Raw genomic sequence first — 11,762 nt, forward strand, 5'->3', positions numbered from 1 at the left:
GAGATGGAAGTGAAAGCCACTCTGCTCTTGTCAGAATAGTAATGGATATGGTGTTGGCAACTGCCCTCCTGTGCTGCAAACCAGCATAAATAAAAGGAATTGGGAAAAGCCAGTGGTGCTATAGGAAATAAAGTGTGTAACCTCATCTGCTTGCAAATAAGTGATAACCTCTGTTCTTTAGTATTTCAGCAACAAGAACAGGATAAATACTGTGCCTAAATCAGAAGTGAATCAACTCCACTGATCCTCCTCTGTGGTCAGAGGTTGTCAGGGAGAGGCACCAGCTGTTCAAGGAGGGTCAAAGTAGGAAAGTGTGGCATGCAAGATGTCAAGAGTGCCTCCATCCATGGTTGTACGGACAGGAACAGACGGAAAGATGGCCTTCACGAAATCTCAGGTTAGTTCATTGCTGAGATATTAGCTTTAGCCTCACTATTGTCCTTGTAGAAGGCAAGATGCCAAGAAGTGTTAAAGTATCTGTTCCTTATGGTTTGGACTCATGTACACTTTCTATTCACAGAGGCTACACAGATTCAAGCAGGGAAGACTTACCTTCTTCATGGTTTAGAAAATGGATAATCTTTGGAATGTTCCTCACTACAGAGCACTAACTGTGAAATGTGGTGCACCTTGTACTCATGATGAGCCATTAGTGTCTCCATGCAGCTAAACAGATGGAGGCTTCAGCAGCCTGAGCTCTGGGCTAGTGGGGTGTATAGCAGTTCTGGTGTGAGTGACACCTGAATGCAGACTGAGAAGTTATTAAAGACAAAAAAATAATTTCAGAAGGTGGTTCCTAATGATAGAGGTCTTCAGTGAACAGCTGATGAGTAACAGTAACTTTATGCATTGAATTTACCATTTTGCTGAACTTCATACAGGACCCTGTATTTTTTTAAGCAGCAAGCACTCAATACTATCAGAGAAGGAATATTTTTATCACTTACAAAAAGGTGACTTAAAAGGATCATAAGTGCATAATCCATCGGTCTACCATCCCGATTTTAATATTTAACAGAAAACCAGCAATAGAAACTACTACAGCAGGTGAGCAGGAGAAGAAAAACTCTTGAGGTACACAGCATGAGGACTACCCTTGGTGGTTTTGGTACGATCACTGTACACCATCACTCTGCTCTCAGGACACAAGTTTTCCACAATTTTACAGGGGCCAGAACCCACTTACAGAAGCCAGTGTGACCCTTGGTAATGTCTCCACGTTGGCTACCTGGCTCTGTCAGGACTTCCTCCACTGTCACCATCAGGACAGTCACATCTTCCTTTGTACCCAAAACCTATTTCATGCAGGACTACAGGATTCCATACACATCTTTTGGGGTGTATTCCTGGGAGAGCCAAGCTACCAAAAAGTACTCTTGATTTCTCCTTTCCTGCAAAACCAAAAGCATTTAGTTTTCTTTGGCATCGGTTGTTAGTTTCTAAAAAAAATTTCTCTTTCTGCTCACACTGCAGGGGACCCTGATTCTTTTTCATACTTACTATGCCCGTTCAAAATCCACAGATTCACGTTAAGATCTGATCTGACACTTGTATTGAAATACACAGTGAAAGAATTGTGTAAAAAAAACCAAACAAACTCCAACCAACCAACTAAAAAATGCTCCAATTAAGTTTATATAATATACCTACCCATGATTTCACTAAGAATTGGTCTAGTTTTAAAAACTGAAAAACAATTATTTTGCTTTTTATTCAGCTCTTTGTTTTCATACAAAAGACGACTCATGCAAACACATTATTTAGTTAAACAAACTAAATATATTGTTGTCTCATCTGCAAAACCAGCCAACTGTAAAAGCGAAGAAATGCCTTCTCTCCTGTCTCTACAGGAACACTAGCTATTATATATAACAATGTTTAGTTTAAAATAATACAGATAATATGTAATTATTTCTGAGGACACGTTTATCTGTAAGAGGAATTCATTTTCAAGAGGAATGTTACACTTAAATACATTTACTCACTGTGCTGTTAGACAACTCAAATACATTAGATGTTTTATTACCTTTATTCTGGATGGCCAATAAAGTGAATATTGATTATATAGCTAGAGCACATCACTGACAAGAATCACAGCCACATCTTTTCTTTACTTCCGAGGAACACAAGTGAATATCTGGGCTTGATGCATTTACCACAGGGAGTCCGATCCTATTACTTGGCCAAATTCACTGTATATTTCTTTGAGCTCAGGAATATGCCATAAGGCATGAATGAAGGGCTTACAAATTCAGCCACACTATATTTCAAAAGGCTAGCAATTTTGTGGCAAGTTTTTCTTAACAGTGAATGACCAGTGTTCAAAAGGTCTAGGACATTCAAAATTAAAGACACAATTTTTCAACTACGGTTTTTGTGACTAATTTACAATGGTATTTAGCTAAACACTTGTGATTCTGGATGCTTAAAAAGACAAACCAAACCCTGTGTGTTTCCCTTGTCTATTGCTCCACATTTTTTTCTTCACAAGTTGACTAATGAAATTACCGTGCTATCATTACTGAGAGAGCAAAACATATTGGTTAGAGCACAAAATAAGAAATGGGATCCTCGGATTACATACCAAGCTCTGCCCTGATTTGTGGTGTAATCTTAGGAAAGTAATTGAGGGATCAGGACTGGCTTTTAATGCAAAGATCTAACCACCTGTGAAATCAATTTATATTTCCCTATATGTACACAGGTCACGAAAGCTCATTACTTTCCATAAATTATTTCAGATTATCTAAGTTTTGAGGAATTTCTCCTAGTAATATAAAAAAGTATACACTGTGATAATGTGGGCATTAATGCTAAGTGTTATCTGTTTATTTCAGGGAAAACTGGTAAGCAGCTTAATGCTTCCAAGATTGCTGGGATCAAGCTCATTTTCCAGATTTACTTGTCTTTGATTTCCCTTCAGCAAAATGGGAGCATTTACTGATACAGCTGATACATCTAACCTGTACTTCACAGTGAGTAACACCTTGCTGTATTTTATTATTACTTATGGAATTTCCCATAATGTCAATGGAAAAAGCAAAATGTTTTAGAAAAATAGAAATCTTCAAATGCACATAATGCAACACGCTGACAGAAATGTCATTCATCAATATTTATTAGGCAAGCAAGTATCTTTGGATGAAGAATGATATAAAAACATTATCATCATCAACATACTTGTCCCTGTAGAATATTTCTATGCGAGCGATATTAGCAAACTTCCACTAATCCAAACCTCTAGAGGCATTTTAGCTACTAAACTGGATGAATTGTTATTCCTGCTCAGTTACATTCATTACATGACACAATTTTCTTCCCCGAACTCTCTAAATAAAACTTTTTGTTCACAAATGTCCTAATACAAACTTTGCTGTGAGTCTTTTCAATGCAAGTAGACAAAAAGTTTCACTGAACATTACTTTATTTGCCTGCTCAGAAGTTCTACCTCCTCACCAGCCTCAGCCCCTCACTTTCTCCAGATTTCAACCATATCTCAGACATGGTTTAATAGTGTAAGTGGATGAAGCCAGAAATAATGTACAGCACAGGCTGAACTGGGTGCACAGGTGATCCTCACTGCCAGCAACCAACAGCTTTCCTCACATACACCCAATCCTGGAGCACAGTAACACCCACCTGTATTTCATGATTGCTACAAGAGTCAAATCCTCCCTGGAACATGCATTGTATTAAGCTCTTAATTACTAGTTTCAACTGAAATGCTTTGATGACTGTTCAAACACTGAGAAATGGTAACGTAACAGAAGCTCTCAGGAAATGTTATTCTTAACACTCAAGAGATTATTGATTCCTCTACTGAGGAACAGCAAAATAACAGAGCTCCAGTCTTAACTCAGACAGAACTGCCTCGCAATTAAAAACAACCATTTTAGCCAAAAACAAGAGACAACATCCATCACACCCGAAGAATGCTTCAATTAAAGCAACCATGGAGCCCCTCTGATTGCATGCGGTATTTAAAATAGAATTCATGAGCTCTCTAATTTATGATAGGTTATTGGATAACTCTTGTTAATTATAGCTACACAATGTCAAAATTAATGATTTTCCCACCCTCTTTCAACTTGAGAATGAATTCATAACTTATATCAAGACTCAAAAGATGTGCAATTAATATTGTCAGTAACCACTTCACAAAAGAGATTTGTTAAAGGCACGCATGTGGACTCAATTAGTGTATCAATTAATGTTGCTGTTACTTGATCTATAAATTATTGAAAAACTCATAACTACTGCAAGGCAACAAAGCAAATCCACTCCCCGTCAATGAAATAAGCTCCTGACTGTGCCCCTCTCTCATTAATCTTTAGATAAAATTTGTATTTTGCTGGATTCCATGAATCTTGGCTATATAATCAGAAAAATAAATGAACCTAAACCAAACTGACAACTTGAAATGCCTCATTACAGTGATGATGCTTTAATTGTTATTAGCTGACTGCAATGTAAAAAAAAAGTCCAATAATAATTTTTTTTTTTCTTTTAAAAAAAATCAACCATCATTGTTCATAACACTTATTAATTTAAACTGAAGTTCCAATCTGGAAATGAACCTGTAAAAACTGTGTCGAGATTTCTACATATCAGCAAAAAATTGCAACTTTCACTTTTTCATCTCTCTCTCAAACTTAGCGATGATTAGTCCAAAGATGAGATTTAAATGAGGTCTAAGAAACCCAAAAAGGGACTTGGGTAGCACTAAGTACCTACGATGAAAACTGAAAATGACAAAACATAACCTTGTTTAAAGGCTGCTTATCCCCAAAGGCTTTTAAACTAACTAGGTACCTCCTGTTTGATCTTAGTATGACTAGAGTTTTGCTTCTGGGGATGCAAAGGTTTTCTTTTAGATAGTTAGACAGACTCCACTCTCTCATTAGAGTTAAAAGACCCAGGAAATAGATGTGACTCTGCCAGAGGCCCAATCTGATACACGTGAATGGTCCCGGAGCCACTGCACTCCTTTTAATGAGTAGTCGGACAGTTAAAGTGGGACACCTGAGCTTTTTGCCATTCTGATCCCAAAAAGATCAAACTCACCTCTTCTACCACCAAGAAAGCACCATCAGGCAACACTCTCTGCTCTGCTGGTGCAAGAAGGGTAATTCCGCTCTCCTCGAGCACAACTTCACAACTTGTATGTTCATTCAGTCAAAACCAAGTGACCAACTCATGGCTGTGAGAAGGCATCTAGCTGTGGTAGACACATAGCACATCACACTCCCTCCAAATGTCACGTTCCTACTGGCTAGTTACAGCAATCCCCGGCTTGGAGGTCTGTCTGCTGTGCCAAATGCCACATGCTTCCCATGCACTGCACTGGAAACTTATTAAATAAGGGAATTTTACCCATGGGGATCCTTAGCATCAAAGATCATTACGCTGATTGTCAACATGCTTGAGCTCCTCTTTGTATCTTGCTTCCACTTTTAAAAGTCCCTGTCATTTTGAAAATGGGCTCAAAAGTCTCACTACAGACTCCATATAGGGGATATAATGAGTGCTGATTTTGCAAAAAATCCCAAGCTTCAAATAGAATAATTACAGAATTTAGGTGCAAGAGGAAGAAACAAAATCCCTAGAAAAGTCTCCTGGCTTCCCCCAGGCAGATGCAGATCTGCACTCAAATTTGGTAGCCTGATTTACTTCCTTACTGACTTCCCATTGCAGTTTTCCTGTTTAAGTTAATTTTGCAAGAAGGGATTTTCCAAGGCAGTTATCAGTGCGGATTCAACAACAATGCAACACATTTCCCCAAAGAGATTTCTAAATCAATTTTAATTCCAATATGCTCAAGTAATGTTTTCAATTTGATTCAATAATCCATACACACTTATAAATGGCTTTTCCCCCATGTACTACAAGACAAACATGGTTTATGTTTCTAACAACTTTGGCCAATAAAAAATTCTAATTTCCTACCCTGAATGGTACAAACACATAATGTTTATTCACCTTTCAATTAACAAATAAATAAAATCAGCCTTTTAAAGCATTACTTGAATCATCAATTCTCTAAATTATTCTTAAAGAACACATGATTTTTGACACACTCCCCACCAAAAAATAACCAAGAAAGTCCTAGAATACAGCTTTCTAAATCTCCTGAGAATTTTACATTATTTCCTTTCAGAGAGCAATATGAAACCTCTTCAGGATGTTTTTTAAGATTTGAGCAAGTTCTCAAAAAAGGTAATTACAGCACAGTTACTAGTAGATATTAGTCAAGAGTGGCATGAAGATCAGGGCTGGAGGTGGGGGATAGCAGAAATATAACTGTGCTGTAAGCTCGTAAGATGGAGTAGAGTGCAGAAAGGAGGGTGGTGGAGGTCAGGGTGAAACACAGGTCCACAATTGGTAAGCATCTTCACAGTACATGGTGCACAAAGTAACAATGTGGAGAGGAAGTGAGGTGCTTGACTCACCTCCGTTTTTCCAACTGTGTCCTCAAGTCAGTTGAAACTCCTACCCTGATCTGGGAGTACGACCAGGTGGCATTTCTAGAGCCCACTGAACTCTGGATCCATCAGATCAATATTGACTGAATAAAAAGCCAAATTAGTACTTGACTTTTAATAGTCTATTTTGAAGATTATCCGGGGTGATAATGTTAACAAAGAAAATTACAGTCCGATATTATCATGTTAATATTGAACTTACCTCTGGTACATTAGAGTTTCGCAGCTGTGATTCTACTTAAACAGCAGCTTCTGAAGAGAATTTCATATGTAAGTTCCTGTCCTACCTGTAGTAATAATCCTTCATTGTTTAGACCACAATACCATCTTACAAACCAACTCTGATGACAATGAGAGAGACTGAAGAGTTGACTATGACTGGAAAGCTTATGCCTGTAAAAACACTGTGCCTAATGAGAAATGGTTTAAACAATTTCTTGTAAGAGAATTGCTTTGCATATGACTACAAAGAGATAAATACTCCCAACACATAAATTAACTATCTGGTAAAATCTCTAACTTTGCAGGAGTATTAATGCCATGTGCCCCATCTGCAGCAGCAATCAAACTATTTCCCCATCACCAAAAAATCAGTAATCTACTATAGAGTCTAAAAACAATTGTAAGAAACCAGAAAAGAACTTCAAACACACATCCCATCCTACCCTGCTGCAGGGAGTGAGTCCAGGAGCAGGACTTTGTCCTCACTGCTCCAGGAGCATTTGTTCTCACTGAGTATCATGTGACTTCTGGACCTTTCCTCTAACCTGTCCAAGTTATTAAATTGTTTGCTTAACTAATGATATCACTACAGTGCCTTTAACTCAAGATAGGCACTATACCACAAGTGTACAAGTCACATCACCTGAATAACCACCATTTTCTTTTGAGCCATTCTACTTAAATGCAGCTTGCATTTATCATGCAACATTTTATCATGTTTATATTCATACACCTTATGAATCTTAGGAATTAAGCTTTGTGTTGTTTCAAGACTTCAAATACAAAACACTACCTTACCATATCCTTTTACAGACATTGAGAGATTTAAAGATTCAGCTGACACTACACAGAAGACACATGCTGAGATCAGGACAGAACCATGTCCCATGCTGTAACTCCATACTAATCCTCATCTCCTTTCAGTCACCTCAGATCTTCAGCATTGGATACTGTGGGACAGTGGGACAGTCGTTCGTTAAAAAGTTATTATTAAACTTCCTGCTCTTCCTCAGCACAGGAAGATGTGAACTGCAGATGACAGGAGAACTACTAGAATTGTAGATAACACAGCAGAAGAGGTCCCTGCCTGCTCTGGATGGAAAAGGTCGCACGACTATTGTAGAAGTATGACAAAACCTGATTCACTGGAAATACACTGGAGCGGACACTGCTGTTTGTGAAGCAAAGACTAATTTCTTGGGAATACTCAGTTTCATTGCAAAATCAAATTCATGATTAGTAACATTAGAAACTTCATGTTAGTACTTGCTACCTCTCACTGCTCACAGTTAATGAACTTGGGGAAAAAAGAAGAAAAAAAAAAGTCATGTTTTTCACATGTCCATCATTCCCACTGTACAGGGGAGTGCTCATTTGTTGAAATATACGCAAATACATACAATTCAATGGCAAGTCAACGAGCACACCAAGATTCTTTTGACTTCCATTACGTGGGATTTGAATAGCAAACACTGTCTGAATCTTGTACCTTTTCTGTATAAAGGAGTCACTGTACCGCAAGGCCTTCGGATGGCTGGATGTGATCGGGGGCACTCAGGCTGCACACACAATACAGAACAAGATTAATTCTAGAGATGTGCTACTGCCGTACACTGTCCCTTCCAGCTCCTCAGAAACCTGGACGTGCTGCAGGCAGATCTGATCACTGCCACACAACGTATTTTATACTTCTCAGCAATAATTCTCAGAATTTCCATTTGGGAGATAGAATGAGATTTTGTGCAGAGAAGCATTCAGTTATTATGACTTATGAAAATGTTTTTAGAAGTGGGATGCTGAATATTTTATTAACATAAACATCAAATTCCTAAAAGTTGTTTGCTGTTTTCAAAAGTTTCACCCTCCAGCAGAAGAAATAACATAGGAGACACACATCAAAAAGATGTTATCTGTATTGCAAAGAACTGCCATTTTCTGATTTCCTGCTTGCCCCAAAATATTGAATGATCATACAACCAAACCATCTTTACTTTCTGTACTTGCCTCAAACACCTCTCTCGGAGCACATTCACATCTACAAAGTTCCCCTACTTTTGCCTTTCCAAACTACAGCTATTTTATCTTAAAGGAATTTTTTTTTTCCTTATGAGTTCAGACCTAAGCAGTCATAAGGATTCTAAACCATCTTCCAAAACAAAGGCTTAAATTTTTTTAATTGCTGTGTTTCTTTTTAAAAAATGCTAATATAAAGATTTCTGATACAAAAGCTACAGCAAAACATACAGCCTTAATTACTGGTTTGGTAGAACTGCTGCAGTAAAAGGTATAGCTGCCCAGTAACTGAACAAATTCTTTACCAGATATCTAAAATGAGTAAAATTTGCAATACACACATATATGAGCAAAGATGATTTTTTTTTTAATCTTAAAAAAAAGAAAAAATCCTCAGAAGTAAATGGCTAAATTATACACCCACAAAAAGAAACAGAATGACAAACTGAAAAGCTCACGGGAAAGTTCAAATCTTGCTGCATCAAGTATTAAAACTATTAAATAAGATTTTTTGTTTTACTATATTTTATTTAAGCAATTTATATTAAATTTATTTTCAATCTCAATTTCATTATCTGTATAGGTGTTAAAAAAAAAAAATCTAAGACAGCTATACAGAACAACATGAATTACCACTAGAACTCAAAGTCTTGGCCTCCAAGTCCACCAGTACTCTAAAACATAAGCATTATCAATACTAGTAAAAACCTAAGGATAAAAATCCCTACTAAAAATCTTTAAGTACTCCTATTCGTAAACATCGATTCATATAGTCCTATTTCTCAGGCTTATCAGTCCAAAGAACTGCCCTACAAATCTCATGCAAAATTGTAAATACCAATAAGAACTTATCCAACCATGCATTTATTTATAGGTTCTCCTTAATACTGAGTTTTCCCCCTTCTTGTTTGTATTTCCTTTACCAGATTACAATTAATTTTTCTATAGATTGCTACTGAGTTCTCTGTAACTTCACAAAGTGTCAGTAAGATTTAACCTCCAGTAATGGAAAGTGCATTTAAGCTCTGGTTAGTTCAAAACAAAATAGAAAGTAGAAAGCCTTTAGAAGAAAATTTATTATCAACAGAGAAAAAAAGTTATTTTTTGCTAAGAGTGAATTTTTAAAATTGTATTTCCATTTATGAAACAATTGAAATATACATATAGAGCAAAAATTAATGAACTGTAATACATAAGTTCTATCTTACATTTCAAATATATTTTGATATATTTTTACTGTCAGACAATTAAATCCCATGTTCCCATACCAGACTTTCATTTGGCTTAACAGATTTTACTTTCACTGAGCACACAGATAACAGAAGAATCACAGATGCATAAAAGGTGGTTGATGCAGGAGCTGATTAAAGCACAAAATACATATGAATAAAGATAAATGAGTCACTACCTTTCTTTTTGGAGTCTTTCTTTGTGCTGGTTTTAACAGCCACTTGAAGTTCTGTCTCAGTTGACATCCTATATCCTTAGTCCTCTTCACACAGATCCAGGATCTTGGTCAGACTCATTTAGAACGTCTCTTCAAGAGAATAATTTAGCCTTTCAGATACTATAACCCAAACAGTTCATCTCATTGACTCCTTTCGAGTGCTGTTAGAGAAGAAAACAAAAAGTAACAGTCATTTTCTGCATTTAAAACATTAAAAAAAAAAAAAGTCACTGCAAGCTTACTAAGGAAGAAACCTATGAAGTTCTCCATCTACAGAGTAAACTGCCCACAATTTTAGATGCTTAAACACAGTCATCTAGTCCTGTTTGAGATGTTTGGGCATATCTGACACATCTTCAGAGGCTAGAGACACCACAGAAGGCGTACAGAAGACCTGTATTACTGGATCAGCAGCTGGAGGGCAAAGACTACGATCTGGGAAGTAGCTGGAAATATCACCAACAGCAAAAAAGTCGTCAAGGATTCACTTCTTAAATGCAAAAATTCCATATTTTTTTTACATATTGCCAGATAATAATTTTGGATTTTTACTCCTCAAATGCTCTTTCAGCGCTTTCATTCTCCTACTTAAACAAAGACAAATGTATTCATTACTCATACTGAGAATATCATACTTCACCACTCCCCTTGCTTATGATAATGATTATATTTCCAGTATAAAAGAATCTGCCTCCACGTAAAGAAAGCTGTAATTCTTAACGCCCACCTAGTAGTTCTTCTTGCAAAGAACTCTGAAAATAGTGTTAATTAAACCTTACAGTTTCCACAAAATACAAATGGGCTAGGACTGTTTACATGGGCCAAAAGATACTATTTAGGGAGCAAGCTACAGCTTTACAGAACGTGTGTTTATTGGGGAGATACACAAATGCACCAGCTGTGAACCCACAGCAGAAATGTGCTGGAGCAGGCTGTGAGGCTGAAAGAAGGACTGGGCATGTATGGGCTGTGGAGGCACAAAAATAAACAACCAAGCAAAGAAAAAGTAAGAATTGTAGTGATGGTTTATTCATTGCTACAATTTTTACTGCTGGTCCTTCTTGCTTTGAAGGATGAGCCACCTACTTCAGCCAGTCTGTTGAGGGCAGAGGACCATACCATCCTGAAGCCATTTGTCATGATGTTCCCTCACTAAATGCATCTTCTTATTGCTCTTTCTTTTTGCGAAAAAGTTCTCATTATTAGCACAATTACCATGAAGTCCATCTGGCCTGTCTGAACAGCTGCCCAGTTATTAAATAAGCATTCACTAAAGAAATTAACCCAGCATATCAGCTGGTTTGCTGTCCAGAGATTAACTACAGTTGTATTTACTGAATAACGTCCCTTCTCTGTAATTTAAGAAAGTAAAAACACTGCAAACATCAAAGTAATTTTGACAGTTTAAATCACTTTTCACAATAAGGGCTGTGAACCCTCTAGTACTTTCAAATCCAGGCTCTTTTAACATTTTTAAAATGCTTCGGTAACATTACACTGCTATGCACTGTCTGAAGTGATTTAATATTGCTGAAGTATGTCAGGGGCTTTCTTTAATAAACTCTTCAAATCTGTATGTGTATTATAGAATATTCAAA

The 11,762-nt window shown here is 37.0% G+C and overlaps 1 protein-coding gene across 4 annotated transcripts in view; it reads right to left on the reverse strand.

Annotated features, from left to right (window-relative positions):
* DAB1 (DAB adaptor protein 1) overlaps nt 1-10,192 on the reverse strand; it is a 111,521-nt gene extending 101,329 nt beyond the window's left edge. For all 4 annotated transcript variants that reach the window (XM_029084025.1, XM_010164019.2, XM_029084026.1 and 1 more), the window contains exon 1: nt 10,126-10,192. In XM_029084025.1, coding sequence (XP_028939858.1) covers nt 10,126-10,192 — 67 coding nt within the window. The remainder of the gene's footprint in view (nt 1-10,125) is intronic.
* Between the last annotated feature and the right edge of the window lie 1,570 nt (nt 10,193-11,762).

The sequence above is a fragment of the Antrostomus carolinensis genome, unplaced genomic scaffold, assembly GCF_000700745.2.
Source record: "Antrostomus carolinensis isolate BGI_N321 unplaced genomic scaffold, ASM70074v2 scaffold12903, whole genome shotgun sequence".
NCBI classification, from domain to species: Eukaryota; Metazoa; Chordata; class Aves; order Caprimulgiformes; family Caprimulgidae; genus Antrostomus; species Antrostomus carolinensis.